Source organism: Hydractinia symbiolongicarpus, chromosome 9, assembly GCF_029227915.1.
Source record: "Hydractinia symbiolongicarpus strain clone_291-10 chromosome 9, HSymV2.1, whole genome shotgun sequence".
Lineage (NCBI taxonomy): Eukaryota > Metazoa > Cnidaria > Hydrozoa > Anthoathecata > Hydractiniidae > Hydractinia > Hydractinia symbiolongicarpus.
Window position 1 is genome coordinate 22,468,433 of NC_079883.1, and position 26,136 is coordinate 22,494,568.

Genomic DNA, 26,136 nt, shown 5'->3' on the forward strand with positions numbered 1-26,136 from the left:
AAGAATGTAAGAATCTCAATTTTCAGCCAATTGCTTAATTTTTTAACTGGTTCAGATAACTATTTGAGTACTTGAGAATCCATTGTAAGATTGCTTCAGCTTTTTATGTTGGTGTTGTTTATAGCCTTTGACATCTTTCTTCTCCATCTATCGGAAAATGTATTACACAAACTATCTTTTCTTTTATACTTTTCCATTCCACCCTCTTCCCCCATTTATTTTGCTCCCCCGTTTATTAAAGTATTGGAAATTTCCCCTAAAAGGCGAACACCAATGTGAACTTTACGTTGATATATTTTTAGATTGTACTATATGCACCGCATTGATAGTTATCATGTTACTCTTGAAAGAGTCGCCTACAGGATTTATGGACGCTAACAGTTTGACACCCGTAATCGTGCCCAGTTCTCCAATTAATGAATTAAAAGATTTTTTGGATGCAGCTGTAACTTTCACAGTAATGGTAAGGTAAGGACACAGTAAGGGAACGAAATCTGCAGTAGTAGTGACTTTGTCTTCAGCTTCATGGTGATGTTTGCTGCTTACTATACTTTTAATTTGGAGTATAGCCCAAAAGCGTATGGAACAACATCTTTCATACAAAAGTATGTTTTAAAGATTAGGGATCAATCAAAAACAAAGCCAAAAGTGCTGGCACTGATGGGCAAAATGACCCAAAGTTAAATTTTGAATTTTAACTACATTATAACTGATATTACTTGTTCCTGAACGTACGAACGTATCTGCAAATATTTTATTCCTAATGAAAAAACTAATTTAAAAAGATTTATTGTACATACGTGATAATTTTTGAATATATTTTCTCATCAGTTTCGATAATTTCAATTTCGATACCGTAATGGGTGCTAAGGTAGCAGTCCTATTTCGCACAGCCATTACGATTTCAACTTAGTTTGGCACCCTTACAGGGAGTAAATTGGCACCCTAAAAGGTTGCTGAATCTAATGCTGTAAAACTGATGGCACCCATGAAGGATGCCGGTAAATATTATTTGGCACCTTTAAAGGGTGCCACTTGACAACAAACATTAGAAATCTGGCACCCTATGGGTGCTACATCATGGGGCGTCACATACAATTGGAACCCCAATAGGTGTTCAAAATCGGACTGTGTGAGGCACCCTTTAAGGAGCAATGTAGCACCTCAATTTTCAGTGTATAATTTAGGCAGATGGCGAGGTTTTACTTGCTATCCACATTTTTTCACGTCACTAGTTAAATAACTATTGGAAGAAAGCTAACCTTGGAGTTCATTTACAACTATTGATTATTTCCCCCAATCAATAGTTTGTTTGGAAAGCGATGTTGTTTTTTCACAGACGAATAATTTTTTTTATAGATATCAACTCTCTATCTCAACTTTACAAAATCCTGCCACGATTTTCAAGAATTATTTCAAAAACACATCAGTGCACAGGATCCAGTTTAGTCAATCATGATATCTAGTCATTTTTTTGAGCAACAAAATGGTTTCACATTCCAAACGCCCGCGTACATACGCAAACAAAGATATCGATAATCGCAACAATTCGCTTTGTTCAAATAGATTTCATTTTCATGGTCAGACCTTTTTTTTTGACTATTACTCACAAAAATATTCAGTCATTTTATTTATAAACATAATAACATATTTAACAAAAGAGATAAAAATTCTTGCATTAAAAAGCATGGGAGCGAAAATAAATTATATGCAATATTCTAGACTTACTTTGTCACAAACTAACGTCACGCCTTTTCCAAAAAATTTACATCACATTCTCAACTGCAACATTTTTCAAATAAGTATTTCGGTCACATTGTGAACCATACGTCCACTATGAACGTCGATTTTGCCTAAACGTGAAAAATTTGCTCATAAAATAGTAAATATATTACAAATACGCAGATTTTCTTTTCGCGTAAGTTGTTGACATAAAGCGCTTTTAGTTATTATTCGCATTTAGCAACTGTTCGCGTTTTTAAAACCACTCACATCAAACAAGTGTCTAAGTGTTTGTTTAATTCGTGTTCTGGAACTTTAGCTGGACAAGCAGGACATTCTACTAGAGTACAAGTATTTGTGACGATATCATCATCATTATCATCAATAACAATAATATTCCGAGACTTCTGATTGGTCGAAGTCTGATTATCCAGCTCCTGATTGGTCGACGGTATACGATTTTGACTGGGCTTGTCCAGTTTCTCTTTTGTTGTCACGTGATCTGATCGTATTCCATAACTTACAGAACCTGTCTGATCATTATTTTCAAACATATCACTGTTCGTTTTAACTTTTTTATTCATAGACACTTCAGTATTTGAATCCTGGCCAAGTGTTTTTCTTTTACTTAAAACACTAGTCTTTGGAACATTGGTGTTAAGTTTATTCGTGGAACTAAAACTAGACATATTCCCCTCCACTTTTTTAAGAAAAGCCTCTCTATAAGAAGTCAACGAGCTAGGCTGCTGAGAACTATTCATTTTAAAGCCATGTCCTGAAAACACATTTACTTCCTTCGCAGACGTTCTTCTAACAGACATCTTAAACCCGTGTACGTCGCTAGAAGAATTTCTTGAAGATGCGGGAAATACTTCGTTGCTTGAAGATTCCGACGAAATTTCGTTAAAGCCTTTCACATTCGATTTAAGCGCTTTGTTTGTCCAAAAAGAATCCATGGTAAGTGTCTTTTCATTTTTATTTTTAGAATTTACAATGGACTCGTTTTTCGTCTTCAACCAATCTGACAATACTTTAGAATTCCCACTAGTTTCATCAAAATTTTTACCGTTCTTATTTTTATCGATTTTATTTTTATCGATTCGACTTTTATCGACTTGATTTTTATTTCCACTCTTCTTTGTATTTTTTTCAGGTTCTTTTATTTTAGTAAAAGTGCCACCGCAAGATTGTTTATGTACGTTAAACCACGGATCACGTGACGAAGGTGGTCGATTCATAGCGCGGCGAACAATCCCATAATATGGAGGTCGCTTTACACAAGGTCCATCGCATCTCCACCAATGCTGTCGATACAAATTGACCTGCAATTAAAAAAATTAAAAAAATTAAAAAAAATTCTCGGGACTAAAATCTGAGAGAAAAACGATCTATAAAATTAAAACACACTTTTTATATAGCCTAACGAGTTGAAATTTGCTGGCAGTCAGCAAATATGCTTACCTCGTCATGAAATGTGTGATAGACCTAAAGAAAATAAATTTCTAAATTTCGTCTTGTTAAACTACCTAGCGATTACCTATAAAATTGGAAAACAGAGAACTCACGCAACCATACTAAAATGCATTTCAGTAGAGTAAATACGAGAATAAATTTGAATTATATTTGCAAAAAAATTAGTAACAAAATTCTCACTGTAATGTTGGATCCTGTCTGTTTATTTATTCTATACATATGTTTATGAAATTCATCACCGTGTCCATCATGATCCTATGTAAAAAAATCACAAAAACAAATTCTCTAAAAATTAAAATTAAAACAGGTTTAATACCCAGCAGTAAATAATGTATAAACATTGTAGGTAAATCTATGACAACAGTTTTTCAACAACAACAGCAACGACAACAACAACAACGACAACAACAACAACGACAACAACAACAACGACGACAACAACAATAACAACGACAACAACAACAACGACAACAACAACAACAACGACACAACAGTAACGACAACAACAACAACAACAACAACGACAACGACACAACAGTAACGACAACAACAACGACAACGACACAACAGTAACGACAACAACAACGACAACAATAACAACAACAACAATAACGACAACGACAACGACACAACAGTAACGACAACAACAACGACAACAATAACAACATCAACAATAATGACAACGACACAACAGTAACGACAACAACAACGACAACAATAACAACAACAACAATAACGAAAACGACACAACAGTAGCGACAACGACAACAACAACGACAACAACGATAAAAACAGCAGCAACAATAACAACAACACAGCCGACGGCGATATTAAATAACATACCTTATTATTATCGGTGACAAACAATAACGCATGAATCATTTCGTGCTAAACATAACAAAAGAGACTTGTCTAACACTTCACAGATCTGTTATTTTGGTAAAACTTTCGTGAAAATATCAAGTTATTCTACAATATAAAAAGTCTTGTTAAATTGCACAAACCACAGATCGTCGCTACTATTCTAAGCTACGTACCTACAATGGAACAAGTAATGCACTTACTAGTAAGGTATTAACAAGATCTTTCCGTGGCCTCAACTTCAATAGGGGTTCACTCAATTTGATCGAACATAAACCACCGCGACCTTCGTAACAACACACTCCAGCGCATCTAAAAAATCAATAAACAAATAAATAAAATACACAAATACAAAGATTTTTTTTCTTTAGGATCATTTGAGGGATCTTATTTTGTTGTTGGGAAAATCGCGATATTAAATTACGTCAGTATCTGAATGAGGCTCCTAATCGTCCAACTTAATTCTGTTAATACATAGAATAAAATTATATTTTTAATCCCATTAATTAACAGAACACTCAACTAGAACACTTTTACAGAAACGCGAAAATTAATTTTGCAAAACTTCATTTTGTCTTTAACCGCAAAATTTTATTTTGCGCTATCGCGAACATTTTACGGTTTCTTTTAAACCGTAAATAGTTATTTTCGCGCCGACAGTGATACTTACAAAGTCATTCTTGAACTCCATTTTACTTCCACGCCTGCCAACATACCATCAAAATAAGCACCATTAAACTCCACAAATAATTCTCGTATGTTAGGAACCGGATCGAGTAACTCCCAGCTATCGTCCACAATAGATAATGGGTTACCATGGTCAACTTTACTAACATTAATATGTTTTACTAAACCATCGTTGTATTGTTCTTCTTCTTTATTGAGAAGATCATTGAGTTGTAACGCTAAAGCGAAATCGTCGTCCATTTTGATCCTTTGGGTGCTCCTTTTATAAACAGTTTATCAGGATAACAAACTAAGCTTTACATTATATAAATTCCATGTAATGCTCGATTAACCACCCACTCACGAATAAACGCCCATTCGAATAGGCTCCCACCTGATTTGTAATTCGTATCATAAGCTCCCCACTTATTCGAAATGGAAATTAACTTTTTTTTTAAATTATCTACAGTAACAAATTTTATGTCAAGATGTTATGTCTATTTTTTTGTTCTAATAAAAACAGCTGTTATCTTATTTTACTACCATTGTGGTTTCTCTAAATCACATGATACAAAAATGAGACCTTTTTATACACGTCCCCTTTATTTACCACCCCTCTCGAATAAGCGCCTACACTTAAAGAGAAAATTTTAAATAAGAGCTCGGGGCGCTAATTGAGCATTTACGGAATTCTTGATATTTTTAACATTTCCAGGATTTCTTGAAGCTTTATCACAGTAGATTTTTTGTTAACGTACAAAATAGAAACCTATCAAAAACTTCCCACAAATATACTTACACTAAGACTTTACATTCTCTCAGTAAATATTTTTGTAATTCATCATTAAAAACACCATGAGACGAAATCATGGTCACACACACTAAATATTAACCATACATTGTCCTATATTTTTATTTCTTCTTTTAACAAAGGTACATACATACCGAACTCACAATTAGACTATAAATAGAGTTATATATATAATTTTGAAAGATACACAATAAACAAGCGAAAATATTGTTTTGCCCCCAACATCAAAATAACGCCAAACGCCCATATTAACGCCATTGTGGAATTATAAAGAGTGGAATCAAATGTGCGAAATCTACTAGTTAATCAACAGATTTTAATTTTTTTTAAGTGCATAAAACAGGACTTCAAAATAGGATTAAAATCAGAGAATTTTTAATTTTTAAGTTTTATTATACAGTTGGGCATAAAAACAATATTACCTGCAGTAGTGGGAAACTGCACTGAAATTTTTCCCGTAAAAATCATTTTATTGCAAAATTTATTGTCCTATTGTTCTAGCCTTACAAAACAGCATTTCTTAAATTTAAAGATGGGACCAAACACTGAATTAGTTTTGTGAGATTGGTTAAACTGAAATTCCGGGCATGGAGTATAAATTCCCTAACATACACGACCTTCACAGTATAGCATTTCTGTTGGCATGCTATCCAATCTCCTATCTAAACACTAGCAAGTTACGCATCATCCTGAACCAAAAATAACCACACATCCTGCCTCGTTTTCAATGTGCAAAAATTATATCTAGCCTCGTTTTCAAAACAGTAATTATATATCTAACAACATTGTCACTGGATCTTCAATACTTTGTTTGATTTTGCGAAGAAATGTGACAGCCTCCCTGCCATCAATCAAGCGATGGTCATATGTCAAAGCAACATACATCATTGGTCGAATCTCCACCTGAAATTGACATACGAGGTTAACTTGCGCACGCGCATTAAACGTACAATTATAATCCTTATATTCTACATCTAACAAGTTCATCTGGCTTGTACAACATCGAGTTAACAAAAAAGAAACAACAGCATACGTAAAGAAAGAGCCGTATTTTTAGGGAGACATTAAGACTACAATTTCAAAGAGGTGATATTACAGTAGAACTTTTTCACACAAAGAAAGTTTATTTACCTTTCCATTGACAGCGATTGGTCGATCAAATATACCGTGCATTCCAAGAATAGCAGATTGTGGAGGGTTTATAATAGGCGTACCCATTAACGATCCAAATACACCACCATTGGATATAGTAAACGTACCTCCATCCATGTCCTCAACAGCTAGTGAACCAGTACGAGCCTAGTGGAGGTATGAGAAACACATATACCACATTGTGGGGCACAATGATGGCTTTTATAAAAAATGTGACGTGTAAACTGTACTTTATACGTGAAGGTCAGATGTGATTCAAGAACAAATAGAATAGTTTTGAAAATAATTTGAAAAAGAAAAAAACAAGTAAGCATTTAAAAGACAATACACTTCCTAATCGAGGTTATATGGGTGTAAAAACAAAAACAAAAAAAAAACATGTGATTTGTTTTACGTAACTTTTGGTCATACATATAAACACCCGTTCACACACGTGGTTAAATCAATCAATGTTTACCTTCTCGCCAAGTTCACTCATTCCAAGTTCTATATCAGCAAAATTCATTCGATCCACATCTCTTAAAACTGGTACAACAAGACCCTAAACATTGAAAAAAGAAAACTTCTCAATTTCAGACTTGTACACCTGAAGTTTGTCATCTTCATTGCAAGATCCTTTATAAAAGCTATTTTGTTGTTGGTTTGCAATTCCCTTAAAATGTACTCTAAAAAGTGTAAACTATCTTATTATCTCACTCTTAAAAGAATAAACCCTTACAGTTGCTTAAAAATATTTGTCACAAAAAAAGTTTTTATAAAAAAAGAGTGCATCACGATACCACCCTCCTCCTCACGTCGTATAATACAATGTCTATACCTTTGGAGTTGCTACAGCCACGCTAATATCAACAAAGTCTCTATAGATCACGTAATTGTCTTCAATAACTAATGCAGAGAACATAAAAAATTTAAGATAGTGCTATATGTCGCACAAATACTTTTTATTCAACGTTTTCGTTTCACTTAATGTTGAATAATTATCGCGAAGATTTATTTTTTACGAAGTCAAAACAATTATAGTTCGCGAAGATTAATTTTTGCGAATTAGTAGATGTAACGCAAGAATATTTTCGCGCAGGAACAATGTTTTTTACTAAAGATTTATTTTCCCGAATCTACTAGAATCATTTCACAGTTTTTACTTATAGGCCTGTCTATTAAGATACCGTAGCATTTTATTAAACATGCTATCAGAGGCTGACTATTATTTTTATCGCCTACGAAAAAAATGTACTTAGAATTTTTTTTTAAATTCACGAAGATTAACTGTGGCTAAAAATGTTTTTTCAATAATATCGTTAGGGCCAGCTTAAATTAACTCTCGCAAAAATTAATCACCTCAGGTTGCCGCAATGGACATGCGGAACAAAAAATGTTTGCTTTCAGAAATGTGTCTGTTTTAGAGAAGTGTAACCTGTATTTTAACCAAACTTTCACAGGTCCTCCACAACACTTCTGATATCTAACAACTAGAGTACACGCTTTTTTTTAAAAAGAACAATTTTATAAGAACACGAGCATTTTCCCGAGAAATCAGAAGAACATCCCCAGGCTAGTTTCAAAATTATGGACAATCCAAGCCTAAATTTTGCCATAAAATAAGAATAATCCAGGATACGAATCCTTCTACAATTCTCTCTCAAGCTACCGATAAATTGTTTCGCGTGTTATCATTTTTTTTCTCTCATCTGCAATAACTGCGAAATAATATTCATATTATCGTGAGTGTTAATAAAAGCACAACATAGGACGGATGTAATTCAACAAAAAATCATTATAGTCAATTAAACAAATTTTCCTAACAATAAGGTGGACTTACAACTTCTAAAGACTCGTGTAAACAAGCCCATATACCATTTCATTACCTGCGTTTACTGTCGGCATCTGCTGCAGTGACGTGCATGATGCTTTAATGAAAGCTGACATAAATCCAAGTTTCAAGTTATGTTTCTTTAAAAATATATCTTTATATTGTTTTCGCATATCCATGACATTACTGAAAAAACAGATTGTACACTTAATTGTGGGTATTTTATTTACATCAGTTTTTATAAGGTATAAAAGAAGTATAGTTTTGTTACTGCAGAGACTGTACATTTCTAGACTCTTATTTTAATAGGCAAAGAAATTTTAGATGATAGAGAATCTTTTAAACAATATTATTTTAGTTTTTTCTTTGGCTAAATTATACTTACTATTGTTATCCGCCAAATCCAAAAAGATTTAAAAGTTACATTTATTACATTTTTCCTTCTTTTCTTCCTGAATTAATTAAAATAAATCACAATACAAAACATTACCTCATATCGATTTCATTAAATGTGGTCAGCATGGCATTGATGTTTTGTGCATCCTTTAACCGCTGTGCGATTCGTTGTCGCATTCTGTTCATCTTGACCTACACAAAATACGGCGTTTAAAGACAATATCAAACTGTGAAAATAAATAGCCACGTTTCTACCTATAGATGGGTATCCCATACGTTTGAAAGCTTACTAAGCAACTCAGTATTGCTAGGTTCTGTAAATTAATCAGACAACCTGTTTTTTTTTATTTCTTTTTTAAAAAAAATGAAATATTCTTTCAGCGCATGACAACAAACACTACAGTTTAACCAAACAAACCTTTGTTTCACTCCTCGTTCCGAATACCCTATCTGGAGCTTGCTTCACTTCCTTTATTTCACTGGAAGTAACAGCTTGAGATTTAGGTGGTGGAGGTGCGGGGGTGGGCATGCGCACTGCAAGTGGTTGTTGAGGTCGAGGCCGAGCTAAAAAAAAGAATCTGCAGTTTAAAGATGTAAAAATTAGATATTTGAAGATGAATGGAAGAAAACTGCACTGACAGAGTTTGGTGACTTTAAAGCCTTTTTCAATGTGAATCAACAAATAAGCATTATCAGATTTTTTCTTTCTTCCTCACATAAAATATATATTCCATATATATATACGAGACGAAGTGAACGCTTGCATGCTTAAATATAGCATTGAGAAATGAAAAAAAATTGCATGGTACGATAAATAAGCTCTGAACAAAGAGATTTGTTCTACGGCTACAGAACAAGCTACAGTATCAAAATAAATATTAATAACTAACTTGGAGGTGGCTCTGTTGGCGCAGGACCACTAACTGATGATTCACCAGGTGATTCTTGTACAGGTGCGGGTTCAGGTTCAGGTGTGGGTGTCGGTCCTTCTTTTGGCGAAGCTGGTTCTTCTTTAGGTGCTGCAGTGCTATCAGCATCTCCTAGCCGGATTTTAAACAGCTGGTCACCTTTTTCAACCCGGCCTCCATCTTCAACAAATAATTCTTCTATTACACCGCTGGCAGGAGACACTATGGGAAGAGCAGTTTTGTCTGTTTCGATTTCTCCAACAACCTCGTCCTCAGCTACAGTGTCGCCAACCTCTATATAACAGAAAGCAAATAAACTGTAATAAAGTTTGTAAACTGGATTGGTAGGGATCAAATATCAATAAGAACATACCTTTTTCCCATCTAACATCACCTTCTGTCACTGATTCTGCAAAAGGCGGGGTGTGTACTATTTGAAATTCGTTAACTAAACGTAAGAGCACAATATATGTGCACCGATTTTTGTATACCTCTACGTTTAAATGCTTTGAAAACATCGAATTTATAAAACTAACTACTATCAAACGCTATAAACCTAATTCTCCCTGTTTACTGTTTCATAAACGGTACAAACATTTTTTTCATATTTATAAAAAGGAAAACTTACAATTAAAGGATGACGTCTGAAAAAAATTCTTCCTATTATTTTTATATACACATGTCCATTTTGTTGATCTAAATGAAAATAAGGAACACAATCATATAAAATTATCAATCGTTGATCGATTTATGATTATCAAACATATACAGCTCACAAGTACTTTATCCCTTTTTGTGATTTTTTTTTATAAGCACTCCTCTTGAGAAAGCACCTAGGGGGCTATCTATATTATAATAACTGTATACGTATGTCAGTCACACAAAATTTTACTGCAAGTAGCGAGGTGCACGCAATGTGGTATAAAAAGGACAGGCCACCGACTAGTTCCAATATGTTACTAGAGCCAAATGGGACGCTATTTAAATATTTTAAAAATTAGATATAAAGACCTTTCACTTAAAAACAGCCTTGCTCATAAAATCAACTACAGCATGAGAGTTCATGTCAAATGTTTATGTCCATCTTTTCGTTTAAGCAGTTTGAAATTATTTCATTGACGTAAAGAAAATTTAAAACATTTATGCTCAGGGACATGTTATTTATACCTGTTTTTACATTATATATATATCTTCTGTTTTCAATTATAGACCATTCAGGGTTTGAATTAAAAAAGTAAAGTCGGTTCGCCACTCTGTAACGAAGTAAACCTAGATGTGGCCTGGGAACACCTTGGATCAATTACCACATTTCTATTGCCGCTTTTCGTTCTTAAGTTTTTAAAATGCGATCTAAAAAAGCTTTCCTATCGCCATTCTTTGTTCCTAAATTCTAAAAACGCAATCTAAAACAGCATTTGTATTGCTGCTTTTCGTTCTTAAGTTTTTAAAATGCGATCTAAAAAATCTTTTCTATCGCCATTCTTCGTTCCTAAGTTTTTAAAATGCAATCTAAAAAAGCTTTTCTATCGCCGTTCTTCGTTCTTAAGTTCTTATTAGATCTAAAACAGAATTCCTATCATCGCTTTTTGTTCTTAAGTTTTTAAAATGCGATCTAAAAAAGCATTTCTATCGCCACTTAAAATATTCGATTCGCAATTTTATCATTTTTTCCGCAAAGTGATTTACAAAAATGGCATTTGATTTGCAAATTGCGAACTGCTAATTCGAACCCTGCATTTATAGTTTCCTAAAAAGATAGCTTTACCATCACACAAAAATGAGTTTTTTTAATAAGCACTCATATCGAATAAGCCCACCCTAAAAGTCAAAATCTTAGATAAGTGCCCAGGGAACTTAAATTGAGCATTTATGGTATTTCCCCAGTAACAATAACAATAAAAGTTCTGGAAATTTATTAGAATTTGGCTGGCAACAAAACCGTCACAAAATCGCCAATATTGTCTACATAATAAAAATATATACCTTATCGGTAAAAAAAGTCGGCAAAAAGTGACTCAATTTTGGCTATGTGACTAATATTTTTTGCCGTCTAAAATTTTTTCCGACCACCTTTTTGCTGTTTTTTCTTCCTTTTTGCTGAATTTTATCAGTTTAATGCAATTATCCTTTGTTACTGATTAAATTCAAAAATTTAGTCGGCAAAAAGTGACAAAATTTTGTGCAAGTGACTAATATTTTTGCCGACTTTTTATTTTTGCCGTTTACCCATAAGGTATATAGAAAGGTATATAGGAAGTCATGATCTCAAGTAACATATAGATGACAACTAACCTGAAAATCTCAATCTTTGGTTGGTAATCTAAGATAAAAAACATAAGAGTCAAAATGAATAAACCTTAAACAAGGTTTTTTATAAGTGCAGGGTTCTCATAAGCTCTCTGCATGAAAATGAAGAGAATTAAAGATTTATGGACAAAAAAATTTAACTTTTGAGGAAAATTTTTTCCAGATCAAAGAGTACCGAGAGATTTTACAAATTGCATTATTTAAAGACCTATACAAAAAACGGCTAAAAGACTATAATAATATTTTAATAACTTAAGAAGCATAGGATGTGAAATAGGATTTTTAATATGGATTAAATTTAATAACTTTAAAATTTTGTTAAATTTGCAGAGCGACAAAAAATACAGTTTTTATTGTACTCATTTTGAGGACGTATCAAGTTTTTAAAAAAGAACAAGATTGTTGTTCTTTAATATGACAATTTCATGCATTAAATTCACAGGAAAACTCTAATCTTATTAACCTTTCCAATTTTTTCCAATTAACCCTGATGAGAACCCAGATATGATGGCAATGCATATTTCACATTACTTGCTAAATATTTTGCTTATAGATATTAGAGACCAAACTTGACTTCTGGTAACAAGTTGTGAATCAGCCATTTTATGTGGTTGAAACTAATATTCCCTAGCTTACGCAAAATACAAAAAGTTGTTTCAACAATTTCTTACTATACCTGCATTTAAAAGGTTCATAGATAAAATTATTATCACAAATTAGGCATTCATGTTATCTATTTCAACTTGTCGACTGCAGACGACTTTGACCAGTAACTTGAATTTAAAAATAATTTGACCTGCAGCTTGACCTGCAAAAGGATTTTACTGAATGCTTAGTTATTTTAGAGTTTAGACTTTTTTAGACTTTTTAATCCTTATAAACAAAAAAATAATGCAGCGTTATAATAATAAAAGTACTTACAAAAATTCCTGGTAAAGCTATATGTTTTTGTATTGGGAATTGCTGATACAGGCGGTGTAAACTATGGAAAAAAATAAAAAATAATGTTGAGAAAGATATAAGAAGTAAAGTAGTATTTCTGTTTGCACATATTTAGGAACAAAGAATAATAATAACATATTATTTATCAGATATTATTTATGGTAGTACACAAAAGAATAAAACACGTCAAATAACACACAGTTAAATAAGTTCAATCTTTTGACAGGTTTTATACAGCCCATTATTTGAAACAAGAAATTGCACCAAACCATTTATAAATATTATTGTTGAGTGAATTCAAGCATGTGAGAATAGAAATGAGACAATAAAACTTAACCCCATTTAGATGGGCATGGGGACGTAGAGCACCTGCATAGAATGTCAAAAAGCGTTTATGTTTTCAATTCGAACATTTCGGCTAAGTTTTGCCACATGTTGAATCCATTTTCCTGCATTTTCACGTTTTAAATGTGAAAAACATAGGAGAATCAAAGTGAAATCTCTATAATAATTGCCATTAGGGTAATTCCATCTCACTCCACCTAGTATATTAAACCCATGTCTTGGATTTTGGTAGCTATCATTAAGAAAATGTGACAAGTAAAATATCGCTAGGTTCTCTCCTATAAGCTTAGTTGAAGCCCATTTTTCAGTTTTAAGGGTCTATTTACATGACACAAAGCCATTTACGTCATTTATTTGTAGTCATGTGAATCAGCCAACAAATGTGATTTTTGTTACTCACTATGTAAAATTATCCTCTGCAAAATCAACACACCACAACCTTAATCAAGTTTCTTACGTCCCAATACCTGATTGATTTTAACCATATTGCATTTAATTAGCAACTTATAGTCAGTTTTTAACTTGGACAGGACATGAAAAAATTGTGTGTCTATTTAGGAAGTTAATCTTATCTCAAGTCCCCAAAATGGTGCAAAGAGCTATGAAACTATGCAAAATACATCTCACAACCAACAATTAGTTAAACTTTTAGTGAAAGTTCTTTGCACATAGTCTAATTATATAAGAAATTCTGAATACCATATGATTAATAGAACAGGATTCATTGTAATTTAAAGTTTTAGAATTTTATAGACTGCAGTAAACATTTTTACTGCTGTTGATTTACATGGTCATTTCTTCCTAAAACATCAAATGTTTGGCTACTAATACTAATAGATACTAATACTAATAGATAGATAGAGGCAGTTGTGCATGTTTCCATGAATTTTGATGCCGAATTTAAATATGTTGATCATTTTTGTTGAGAAAGATTTTTAAGTTACAAATTTCAAGCATGATGACCGGATTCGAAAATTATAAGAAATCCATGAATTATTTAAAAACAATAACCTGAACCAAAATGTATTTTCCTGAAAAAGACCCCAAACCAAAGTGTATTTTCAAAGGGAAAAATTGCTCCAACATGTTTGTTGTCTGTGGTGTTAGCTAGCTAGCTGTGTCTGCTAGAACACAGTCTGTGCCTTTTAGTGACACAGAAGCCACAAAATTAGACAATTTACACGTTAAATATGGATCAACAAGCTAACGCTTTGTAGCTAGCTAGCTAGCTTTATAGCAAAATTAATTAACAACTGTGTGATTGTGTAAAAAAGTATTATTTCCAGGTAGAAAAATGTTTATACCTCCTTTCCCCTGGAGACTGTTATTCTACTAGGTAGTAAGCGAAGTGGTGATTGTCTTTGGATACACCTACACGAAAACATTGTAATAACGACTGCACAAAACAAGGAAGGAAATTTTTAAGTTAGGTTTGTTCTACGAGGCTTTACAGCAGCCGCTGCTTCCCCATTTGTCACGGCGCAAGTTGTTTGATTTGTCCCGCAGTATTTTACGCGAGGAAAATGCAAAACGTTTTCGATGTTTGATCTTAGCCTGGATATCGCCGTTAGGCTTCACAAAATAATTCTCGGTAATCGTCGTATGACTATAAATTACGATGATGTGGTGATTTGCACTAAAATCCTATTAAAGGTGTGCAAAAAGTTCTCTAATTTTCGCTATTTTAACAGAATTTAATGCTTACAAAACCATCCTAATATCGCGAATGGTTTAGTTAGCTATTAATTAATGAATTGCGAGGTAATCTAGGTAAGTTCTATCTCACGACGTAAATGGCTGAGTTAAAGCTAGACCTAGCTTCAAACTAAATATAGATTCTGCAAGACGAGAAAAGGTTTTTTTCGCACCTTTGTGTCAAATAATAGAACATGTTGTGCGCCACTTTCAAAATTACTCTCCCGGGCCTGTAGCTAGCTAGATTTTTTCATTTCAACACAATACTTGTCATCAGGAATGCCGCCACGTTTTGATGTCTTTTGTGTACAATGCCAAATGGTCAGCAAACCAACCACTCTTCTCATCCATAAAAGTGCTGATGTGGTGTATAAACTGCACAAAATTACATTTTTGTGACAATTAGTCGTTAGAAACTTTTACGAATTCTTTCGGATAACCCATTAGGTTGGTGCCAAAGAGTTGAGAAAAACATTAATATTAAAAAAAAAAACAATCTCAAAAAAAAGTCTCATATGCAAATATTTGCCATTCTCTTCCCCAGAGCTATTTGAGAATAAATTTGAGGTTTATCTCAAAAAGAGGTCTGGGTTCGGGAATGGATATGTGCCACTTATAGCAGCCAATCTAGTAGTCTCTATCCCTTTGCTTTGCTTTTGACTGCCGACAACAAACCAGATTAAAATGGCTGGAACTTTTGAAGCAGGTTTTCTGAATCCACCTGACTTGACTCGAAATTTAAGATGCCACCATTTTGACATTGGGGATGCAGTAGTAAAACAGGTAGAGGGTAAATTTGAAGACATTAGCAGCGCCCAAGTACTTTTCTACGCCATTGTTAAAACACCTACACGCTTTTTCTTATAAGAATATCAAAGTTCTAACAAAACTGGTAATTATTCTTTTTTTTCTATTGTTTTGAACCCGAATTTCGTGTAGTAATTTCTTGTGTAGTGCTTGGCCAGAAAAGACTATCGATTAAGATATAGATATAATCATCGTCTCACTGGAACAGACTTTCGATTAGGTATTATTTCTCCCCGGACACAATTTACTTTAAAAATAATAACGGAAATTTTGCGCACTATTTTTTGCGCGATAGCTAATATAAAAAATGATAATCTGGTGATCTAAAAACACGTGTTTATTAGTGAGTGATTTTTAACCTATCGCAGATGAAAGCATTATCTTCTTGCAAGTCTAACCTTCATGGTATGAAATAAAAATTAACTATTTCATACGAATCATTATTTTCCTTTCAGTTGCTTTTCCTCAAAAAATGGTAAAAAATATTTGAAACGAACAAAATGCTCTTCTGGTTCGCTTTTTTCCCCGTTTCACAATATTGCCGGCTTGTCGGAAAATTTTTTGCAAATGTTGAAAGAATTCAAATTTGCGGATTTAAACCTAACCAGAAAACCAGGAAAACAGGTTCTTAACAAGACCATAACATAGCATTTACCAATGATTAACAGTTGAGTTTCACAGGAAGTTATTACGTGAAAATAAAAACGCTGGGTTGATGTCACGTTTTAACTAGCTGTAATGATATAAGGCGGTGACAAGCTGATTCCTTATACAAAAGAAATTTTGACTTTTATATGTTTTGACTTTTATCTTTTATAAGTTTCCTTATCAAAGTCTCTAAAAATGAAAAAAAAAATGCGCACTTTTTAAACCTCTGAGTGATCTTATATAAAAAAGTATTTACATAATCCTTTAAGAATTTCTAAATTTTTTTCGTGTGGATACAAACGTCAAAAGTGTAACTTCACAGCGATCAAACTAAAGCCAGCGGAGTAATTTTCGAGTTACGATACACAGAACACAAAAGATTACTTTTTTAGTAGTATTCATAACTCAGAAAGAATATTATACTTTCGTTGCCGTGTATTTCGCGTTCTTCTTAGTAATAAAATTCTTCTTGTCTCGTTAACATCAGGCGAATGCAAAAGTAAATGTTTCAAATAAGCAGTTTTTGAGGTATGAAGTTTATTTTGTTTCAAGCGAAGTCGAGATTTGTTGATTTTTCGTAAAACTTTGAATTTTTTCAGCAGTTCTTTCCTCTTTATGGCGCTGGTTAGCTTAAATAAACTTGTGTCTTCCTGTGGTTTCATACGGTCTTTTTTCCGCAGATGTACTTTACGTCGAAACGGCAGACTTAAAGATGGTGTCATCGAGCGTAGTAGATCAGAACAAACAGGACATTTTACAGTTTTCCCGCTCTTCAAGGGTCCTGTATTTAAACAAGATGTTTCTTCGACATCGAGAACATCTTTCGAATAGTGTGACTGTTCATTTGTTGAGCTTTTTTCATTACAGACGTTATCAGATTTTTCGCTCCTAAACCCGACATCCAGTTTACCATTTCTGTGCTTTTGATAATAGTCGAGGGAAACAGATTCTAGACGGAGAAAAAGTAACAATAACAAACTTAGCGTTAATTCGGTCTAACATCTAGGATTCATAAGATTCATTTCCATAGCACTCCCTTTCTCGAATTAGCGAGCTTAGCTAAAACCTGATGCATTCACGGATCTGGGACGAGTATAAAGACGAAGTAGCCACAAAATAAAAATTTTACGTTTGACCCCCTTACGACAACAAAAACTTATAAATATAAAAACAATTTACCTCCTAGATCTTCTAATTTGTCGGCTGCTGCGAATATTGAAACTGATGTTTCGTTAAAATTATCTGATATTGGTGCTAAACAAAAATGTCTTTGCAATGTATATATGTTTTTAAGTTATTCAAACTAACATAGTAAGAAAAAACAAAATAATTATAGGCAAGCTTAATAAACAACATCTACAATCTGGGACAAAAATTTTGAGACAAAGCCATTTTTTTCCTTCATTTTTCAAATATGGACAAAAGTGTGAACAGTCAATGCTCTGCAGCCGGGAGGCAGCAAAGTCGCTACTTTTGCACACACGTAAGTCAAGCAGACAGCGTTGAAGATTTACTAATCATATTCTCTAGCACGCCAGCACACCAAAACAATCCATGTCAGTGCCCACAAAGGTCCCAAAAATCGTTAAAAAAATGGCCAAGCTGACGTAAGCAACAATTAGCACATCTGAACATTGACAAGTGAGCTTTGACAAGTTCGAAATGTGTGAATTTAATATAGAAATAGCCTACGCAATTCTTGTGGTGGCGAACTTCAAAATTCGTTGTCTTGTCTTAACATATTGTGACCACGATTGTACCTTAAGGAAATTTTTCCCGGAACAAAATTCTGCAGAATTTGCACAAAAAATTGCAAAGCTAATGTGTGCGATTGGGACGTATTTTTGCAGTTTGCTATAAGAAGTACAATCTTGTAGAATTTTATTTTGAGAATAGGGTTCAAAATCGCAAAAATTAAAAAAAATTTTCCGAAAGGTCGCAAGATTATTGCAAAGTTTTTTTCACATATTAAAAAATCGCGAAATTATTGCTATACTCACAGTTGTGAAGTGTGTTTGGTATCATTCGAGACAGTACGCCATTCATGACTTTTTCCTCTCTAAAAAAATAAGCTGCTGTGTTTAAAGAAACGCAATTTAAAGAAGAATTAAAGCTAATTTATGTAATCAAACAATATGAAACTTATCTTTCAGTACAGAAAGAGATGGTGAAGATACTGTAGTGGTAACACATTCGACTCGTAATCATAAGGTTGCAGGTTCGAGTCCCCACACCGGCGAACTTTAAACATACTGTTATTACCCTATTTGGAGACACTGACAGGAAACCGGATTGTGAGGCAGGCAAACAAGTCAGATAAATTCTATATCTATTTCTGGCGGTAATGAAATATAGCTGCAAACTAAGGCGATTAATAAAAAGGAAATACTATATAAATAAATAATATAAAAATTATCATGTCATGAACAAGCGATTTTTTTCTAGGCTATATTTCGTTTGCTTTGAAATACATTCGTTTTGTTTTAAATTTATCGCCACGCAGAGTGAGCTGTGTAAGATGACATCACACTAACTTAATATAATTATGGTGTTGAAACCATAGAAAAACTACTGTTTATTCAAACAATCCTTAAATAACAGGAAAATTCGAACAGTCAATAATTGACCAATATCAAGTGAGTTTGTTTACACAACAAAGTTATAACTAGTTACCTTTTGATATCAATCTGTGGTAAAACTTCACCCATATCTTCTTTCAGCCATTCATCCAACGTCACTGGATATGATTCCTGTAAAAAAAATTCATGTATATAGTCGTAAACCCGTTAAAAAATCCCAGGAATTCGGCCATCGCTGCTAGCAGCTACCATGTTAGGCTCAAAGACGAAAAGTTAAGTATAGTAATATAGATAGTTAGATTCACATTACGGTTTCTCTAAATTTGAATATTTTATCTTCCATAAATGAGTGATATTTGGTTTGTATTTTCCAGCTCAGTCACGACAAATTCGCGAAAATAAATCCATGTGAAAAATCGATGATGGGAAGAGAGAAAATAAACAATAAAAACAATTTACGGTGTGACCGCCAACTTAAAAAGTTGAACTTTAATGAGAATCTTCAAGTTAAAATTTTTAGTTATAAGGAATGTTAAGAATATGCAATAAAAAACACACAGTAAACAAAAAAAACAACCACGAATAGTCACTTAAAATTTTGCCCGAGAAGTCAATTTCACGAATGGTCATTTTAATGGTTTTTCAAGAGTTCGAGGAGGTCGGAAATAAAATTAAAAAAATAAAATTCACGTGAAGCACACAAACGCGGGTCTACCTTTCGTGATTTTGTCAAAAACGCGCGAAAAATGTTTTTCCTGATTTTTCTCAAAAAGTAAATTTTTTTTGGTTGATGAAATGCAGTGATATCTGAAAAGATAAATGTTCTTATTCGTGTAAAACCAACAGTTTCCTACTCTCATGTTAAAAAAAAGCAATTGGGGTCTTCAATAACAGATATATATATATGTAAGAGGCGAGGATAGTATATATTTTTAAAATTACAATATATTTCTAGTCACACTTTTTCTTGTTCAGGAAAGAAGACACACGGTCTGCACTTTTGACATCGGGCTTTGTATTTCACATCACAACATTCGTTTAGTAAAGCGTGATGAAGTCCTTGCACTGTAATACAAACATTGTTCAAATTTGATATTCGAATTAAGTTGAAGCTTCTGGCGGTTTAACTCTGGATCATTGTGTTAACACAATGGCCACTGTCGCTGCGAAGAAAAACCAATCAAAGAAATGCCATAGGTTCGAAAAAGTCTCGGTTGCTATGAATTGTTTGATTTTAACAAGTGGGAGCTAAGTTTTATGAATATACTTATATAGCAGCCACAGAAAAGTAGAAATAGTCCTTTACAATAGTTTTGACAAACTGGTTTACAAAATGTTCGAGGTTTTCTTAAAAATTTTTATTAAATTTTTAGGGTTCTTAAGGCCACTTGTTCAAATCCTGGGGGGCGTTACTTCTAAACTAACAATGACATTAGAAAATTTCGTGATAAAGTGAAAAAAAAATGTACAATATGTTCTCTTTTTTTCAGTAAAGAAAAAAGTCCTTATAATTTGAATTATTTTCACTTATTCGGAAAAAGGTTAACGAATGCCTAGATCAACTGCACCTATTTTCTTGGTCCCTTAAACTCGAGTTTTCGGAAGTATACACTGGATTTAATAAAAGTATTCAAAAACTTTATGCGATTACGCGATGCAAGGCAAACCTCTTGCAAACAAAATTCCAAGAAGAAAATCAACTTGCGCCAAAAAACTCTTTTCAAACCATAGCTCAAACTTTCGAAGATTTTTGCTCATAAAGGTAGCTAGCAGCTTTAAAGCTATGAAGCAAGCCAACATAATGAATTTTATCAAAATTGTGGCTTTAAAAAAAGCCGTTTTGTTTCCAAAGAGTTGTTTATCTGGAGCTTGTGTACTTGGTAACAGCTTTTGTTCCTTCACTCACAGCGTGTTTGGCAAGTTCACCAGGCAACAACAAGCGAACTGAAGTTTGTACCTCACGAGAAGAGATAGTTCGTAGTTTGTTGTGATGAGCAAGTTTGGAAGCTTCGCCTGCTAATCTTTCAAAGATGTCATTGACGAAAGAATTCATGATGCTCATCGCTTTACTTGAAATTCCGACATCAGGATGAACTTGTTTCAAAACTTTGTAGATGTACATGCCATAACTCTCCCTTCGACTTCTTCGCCTCTTGCCTGTGGCTTTCTTGTTTGTTTTTCTCTTGCCAGCCTTCTTAATCGCCTTTCCTTTTTTCGCTGGACTTCGACCTCTTTTTGGGCTTCCACCTCTTTTTGGGCTTCCAGCTCTTTTGGGGCTTGCAGCTCTTGAGGATGCTTTCCTTGGACTTCCTTTTCTTGGACTTCCTTTTCTTGGACTTCCTTTTCTTGGACTTCCAGCCATTTTCTGCGTTGATTAAATCCACAAGTGATAGCGAAATGAAAACTTTGCATTCAATTTATGTATTTTTTTCAGATCCAAAACTCCCGCCATTTCTCATATTCGAATGCGAAAAAAGATCGAATTTTCCCGCCATCGTTTTAAAATGGAACAATGACGTTTACAACTACGTCTGAAAGCATATTTTATTTCTTTTAAAAGGATCGAATTTTCCCGCCATTTGTTTAAATCGAATATTATTGCTTACAACTACGTCTGAATTCTTTTTTATTAAAAAAATAAAACTTCTGAAAAATGATTTCAGTTTTTAAAACAGATCGAATTTTCCCGCCATTTGTTTGAAATGGAACAGCAATGCTTACAACTACGTCTGAAAATAACTCTTACAATGGAAAAAAGCGGACATCATCGGTGAAAAAAAAATTGTCCGCTTTACAGAGACGTCCAATTTATAGAGATTTTGTTAAAAATATAGGAATATTTTAAACGAAAAAGGTTTTTCAAGCTTTACTTTACGAGGATCGTAAGTTAAGAGACTATGAATTTGAGTATAAAGGATTATATATAACAAAAATAGACTCTGAAAGATTCCAGTGCAGCACAAAAAGCTTTCCATAATGTAAATAAAAAAGTTATAAAATTATAATTAAAGTTATAAAGTTATAAAAATATTGATGAATATTTTTTCTGTTCTGCTTTGTCGTTATTCCATTTTTTTTAGTCCGCTTTATGAATTTGTAGTACGAAATTTTATTTGGTGAAAAAAAAATTGTCTGTCTTATTGAGTGTCCGTTTTAGACGTTGTCCGCGTTTTTTACAAAGGCAAGTCCAAAAAAGACGTTCTATTAAAAAGGATCGAATTTTACCGCGCTATTTTTAATATGGAATAGTAATTCTTACAAAATACATCACGAACTTTTTTTCGAAAAGATAGAACAACCAATCTATTTGCAACAAATAGATCAAATAATTGGAATGAATTATCTTTACCTGTCGTAATTCAAGCTGATATTGTAAAATTTCCTTCATAACCAAATACAACAACTTCAAAATATGAAGAACATCCTTTATTAACATCCTTAAAAAAAAAACGGAAAATTATATTTTTCTAGGTTTTTTATAAGCCTATTTCCCACCCTATTTCCTCTAATATAAAAACACCTCTGGGGGCTGTTATTAGAATAAGGCTAGTATAAGAGGAAGTCTATTATACCTAGAATTAAGTTTTAGAAGGGGAACTCGTTTTCCTTTAAATTCTGCTTCCACTCTTTTTACTCAATATCAATGTATGAGTAGCCCGCGTCGTCAGTAAGTTTAAAAGGATTGCCAAGGTTCGTTTCCTCTAGAACTTAACCTAACTTGGTTTAATAATCTTAAAAGGGGTCTACAATTAGAAGAGGGCTTAAGGGGATCTTTTATCTTCAAAACCTTTATGAGGGGGTCTCTTACATAAAAACTAAAAACCCTAACTTGGCCTCGTGTAATTATAGCCTTAGTTTGTCGTTGTTCATTTCTTAGTTTGTTTCAGCTTTAATTGGTTTTTACAGTTAATATCACTTAAGAATACTGTCGGATTGTGTTTTTTTTTTGCACAAGCATATCCCGATTTTTACTTGCTTACAAAAAACATATGCATACTGAAAAAAAACATTTGCATACTGAAAAAGAGGCAAATTTCCATAGGATATTACGGAACTTTTTTAGTGCTTAATACCATGACCTGAGACTAACAGTAAGCATTTTTTGACAGTCTTAAAGAATTTAGAGACTTTTTTCCCACCAGAATAACTTAAATTTTCAAAAAGACCCTTGCTTAACGCCGATTAGTTGAGGAAACGCATATTCGCAGCAAAATTATTTTTGCCCAAATTTTACTTTGGTCAGGAGGATTTTACACCGGCAATGCAATCTCACTTTCGTAAAAAAATCATGGGAGATTTCTAAAAAATTTTAGACGCTTTTTTATAAAAAACATAACGCTCATTTGATCTAGTGCTGAGAGGATATGGATATATTTAATGAAACTTAAACAGTGCTTTTAAGTTAGTTTATAGTGCCAATTTTTATTTTAAAAATAATGGTGTCTAAAGCGGGTGGTATACGGATTTGATTCAACAAAATGGATCGCGTATTGCCGGCTTGACAAGGGCGTGCTTGACGAAGAGGATGCGGTACAATAAGCTTCGAGCGAAAAAAAGAGTTCGTAATTACGTTAGCTTTGGTTAAAAAGAACTTAATTGCTTCTTTACTACTCCAGATTTCCACAATATAGCGAAAGTTTTTCTCACGGAAGTTTTTTTCCGAGTAAAGCAATTCCAATCAATTCGAAGTATTAAAATCCAATCACAACAACTCGAGTAACATTATCCAGGTAGGTAGGGACTTCACTAAAAAATGACATGTACTTACCAAATTCTGCTTACAGAGGCAAGGCCAAATAAGTTAAAAGGAACGAAGAACCCATGTCGCATATGCGAATCTAAATATCTTTTGTAACGTTAAGAAACAATCAAGGAGACGGTAAAAGTATAGCAACTCGAAATTTCTTTAGGCTTCAAAGAACAAAAAAAATAAGTGTATGTTATAAAAAGATACAGGAACGCTTTTTGACACACCACTTGTATCTAAAATGAGGATAAGAAAGAAAATAACAAAATCACCAGGAGACAATACACAAGCCTACAATGTTAAAAAAAATTAAAGGTATCCTTGATTAACTCATGAAAAGAATTCTATACATACATGAACTGCAAGCTTACTTGCACCAAGCAGTCGATCCATAATATAGCAGGTAAATTCCCTCCTTGGGATCTCAACCTGGTTGATAACGCATGCGCTAGAAGGACAAAATAAGATTGGTAAATTGCAAGAGGCATCAACGGAGGCCGCAGCTTCACAATCAACTGCTCCTGACATTCTCAATCGAAAAAAATCGGAAAGAGAAGACTGGAAATATAGTTTGAATCATAAACTAAAAATTATTTGCAAATTTATCATAATTTTCTTGGTTTTTAAGAAAGTAGTGAAATGATCTTTTTGATTCTACGTGGCGATTTACTTCACCTATTATAGACAAAACTTTTACAACTTTAAACATAGAAGCCTGGAAACAAGTATTGACTTGTTCCTGCAGACAACAGTTCGCCGTACCATATTTTCACTTGATTTTCAAGAAAGTAGTCAGACGAGACGTCAGATTTCACATGACAATCTATCTCACCTATCACAGAAAACTTTCATAATTTTTAACAATTAACAAATATTATTTCGTGTCTGATATACAAAAATATGTGCCCATCACATATATACCTGTTAGTTTTAAGTATCTTTAAAATATCTTGATAATGTATAAACATTGGGACGATATCCATTTCGTTATATCTTCGCGCAAGGCTATTTACCTAAAAGAGGAATTAGTAGTAACTTCATTTTAAACATACAAACTGAACAGACAACGCTGGATAAATAAGCACAATGGCCTGTTTCTTCTCCACAAACCTATGAATAATCTACCCATAAAACAGCAAACGTGAAAAGCATACTTTCTTAAAATATTGGAACGGTTTATCTCTTCTCATCTGGTTTTGGTGTTTGTAAATAATTTTTGAAAGTACTGCGACCTGCGATGCAACATCAAGTTTAGAAAGACGTTTCAAATCTCTTGAAATTCGATCATGGAAGTTAACCCATTTATCTAAAAGAGAAACAACACAATGAGTCCTGCAGTCAGCTACTAATTCTAACTTGGCAATCAAAAGGACAACTATGGATAAAATTCTTATTCTGACATGACTTCATTCGTACTAAACGACACAATTTACACACCGGAAACCTTTTTAAACAGAAATTAGAGTCTTCATCCCTACTTGAAGAAACAATCTGCTGACATTATTTACACCGCCAGTAGCACAGAATTCTTTTTTTATTGCTTTTTTTCGCAGTTTTATTTTTAAAAGTTTATCTCAAATTTAACCCCCCCCCCTTGAAACTTTTTGGGGGTAACAGGTTCATTTAAAGTAATTTAAACCCCATTTGAAATTAATAAAGACAATTGGACTTTCGTTGTGAAAGTCAAGTCTTTCGAAGGTACGGTTGCCAGCTTGATTTTTCTATTAATGATTTCGACTGTGCTTGAGGTAAAAACGATGACTGGTAGGGGAAGCTTTACTGATTAGAACCAAAGTGGCCTGGCTACTGTAGTGTGACCACGCCTAAGAGAATGTATTCACATTACTTATCCATATTTTTTGTTACCTGTCTCAACATTTTTCCATAAAACTTGGGAAACTTTTTCTTCTTTGAACTCATAAAATCTATCATTCCAAGCGCAGTCCATTTGAATGTCATCTGTTGTCTTCATTTTTTTTACTGATTAACTAAAAAAGAAGCGTTACTTGAGGAACTTAGTGAATTAATTTTCACGTAATTTATTTTTTATTTTTTCAAAAACGATTTACACTTTTTCCTTCTGATTCACCTAGCACTGTAGATAATAGATATGTGAATTTCAGTCTCATTTTAGTAAATTTTACATAAATTTTTTTTTGGCGAAATTAAATTCTCGCGAAATATTAGGACTTGCTTAATTGTCTTAATTCTTATTCTTATTCTGTCACCAAAACCGATATGTATAACTGTGAAAAACATCAGGACCT

The 26,136-nt window shown here is 33.3% G+C and overlaps 4 protein-coding genes across 4 annotated transcripts; all 4 read right to left on the reverse strand.

Annotated features, from left to right (window-relative positions):
- Positions 1-1,615: 1,615 nt before the first annotated feature.
- Positions 1,616-5,465, reverse strand: LOC130656609 (DNA-dependent metalloprotease SPRTN-like). The gene is made up of 6 exons (XM_057459499.1): positions 4,727-5,465; positions 4,260-4,368; positions 4,039-4,083; positions 3,376-3,450; positions 3,184-3,207; positions 1,616-3,044 (listed from the first exon to the last, which is right to left on the reverse strand). The coding sequence occupies exons 1-6, from the start codon at positions 4,981-4,983 to the stop codon at positions 1,989-1,991; spliced, it is 1,566 nt and encodes a 521-aa protein (XP_057315482.1). The 5' UTR covers positions 4,984-5,465; the 3' UTR covers positions 1,616-1,988.
- A 156-nt stretch (positions 5,466-5,621) lies between these two features.
- On the reverse strand, positions 5,622-14,896 carry LOC130656610 (dihydrolipoyllysine-residue succinyltransferase component of 2-oxoglutarate dehydrogenase complex, mitochondrial-like). Its single transcript, XM_057459500.1, has 13 exons — positions 14,698-14,896; positions 13,028-13,088; positions 12,092-12,119; positions 10,428-10,495; positions 10,173-10,247; positions 9,782-10,093; positions 9,310-9,455; positions 8,986-9,083; positions 8,551-8,681; positions 7,503-7,570; positions 7,143-7,226; positions 6,665-6,832; positions 5,622-6,436 (listed from the first exon to the last, which is right to left on the reverse strand). The coding sequence occupies exons 1-13, from the start codon at positions 14,776-14,778 to the stop codon at positions 6,302-6,304; spliced, it is 1,455 nt and encodes a 484-aa protein (XP_057315483.1). The 5' UTR covers positions 14,779-14,896; the 3' UTR covers positions 5,622-6,301.
- Positions 14,897-16,758: 1,862 nt separating this feature from the next.
- LOC130656611 (nucleolus and neural progenitor protein-like) lies at positions 16,759-26,108 on the reverse strand. The gene is made up of 11 exons (XM_057459501.1): positions 25,736-26,108; positions 25,024-25,175; positions 24,791-24,882; positions 24,224-24,317; positions 24,077-24,105; positions 23,891-23,968; positions 22,472-22,559; positions 19,217-19,293; positions 18,544-18,602; positions 17,723-17,797; positions 16,759-17,492 (listed from the first exon to the last, which is right to left on the reverse strand). Exons 1-11 carry the CDS (start codon positions 25,839-25,841, stop codon positions 16,942-16,944), a joined length of 1,401 nt encoding a protein of 466 aa, XP_057315484.1. The 5' UTR covers positions 25,842-26,108; the 3' UTR covers positions 16,759-16,941.
- Positions 19,417-22,463, reverse strand: LOC130656616 (late histone H2B.L4-like). The gene has a single exon (XM_057459507.1). It carries the CDS (start codon positions 21,482-21,484, stop codon positions 20,981-20,983), a length of 504 nt encoding a protein of 167 aa, XP_057315490.1. The 5' UTR covers positions 21,485-22,463; the 3' UTR covers positions 19,417-20,980.
- Positions 26,109-26,136: the final 28 nt, after the last annotated feature.

Coding starts and splice junctions, on each gene's coding strand:
- LOC130656616 (XM_057459507.1), bottom strand. CDS start 21,484: ATGGCTGGAAGTCCAAGAAAAGGAAGTCCAAGAAAAGGAAGTCCAAGA.
- LOC130656609 (XM_057459499.1), bottom strand. CDS start 4,983: ATGGACGACGATTTCGCTTTAGCGTTACAACTCAATGATCTTCTCAAT. Junction 3,451..4,038: donor TTGTCACCGATAATAATAAG/GTATGTTATTTA, acceptor TTTTTTACATAG/GATCATGATGGACACGGTGA. Junction 3,045..3,183: donor ATCACACATTTCATGACGAG/GTAAGCATATTT, acceptor TTTTAATTGCAG/GTCAATTTGTATCGACAGCA.
- LOC130656610 (XM_057459500.1), bottom strand. CDS start 14,778: ATGTTTTCGTGTAGGTGTATCCAAAGACAATCACCACTTCGCTTACTA. Junction 10,094..10,172: donor TGATGTTAGATGGGAAAAAG/GTATGTTCTTAT, acceptor TCTGTTATATAG/AGGTTGGCGACACTGTAGCT. Junction 9,084..9,309: donor GAACGAGGAGTGAAACAAAG/GTTTGTTTGGTT, acceptor TATTTTGTGTAG/GTCAAGATGAACAGAATGCG.
- LOC130656611 (XM_057459501.1), bottom strand. CDS start 25,841: ATGAAGACAACAGATGACATTCAAATGGACTGCGCTTGGAATGATAGA. Junction 17,798..18,543: donor ACCAAACACACTTCACAACT/GTGAGTATAGCA, acceptor ATTTTTGTTTAG/CACCAATATCAGATAATTTT. Junction 17,493..17,722: donor CAAATTAGAAGATCTAGGAG/GTAAATTGTTTT, acceptor TTCTCCGTCTAG/AATCTGTTTCCCTCGACTAT.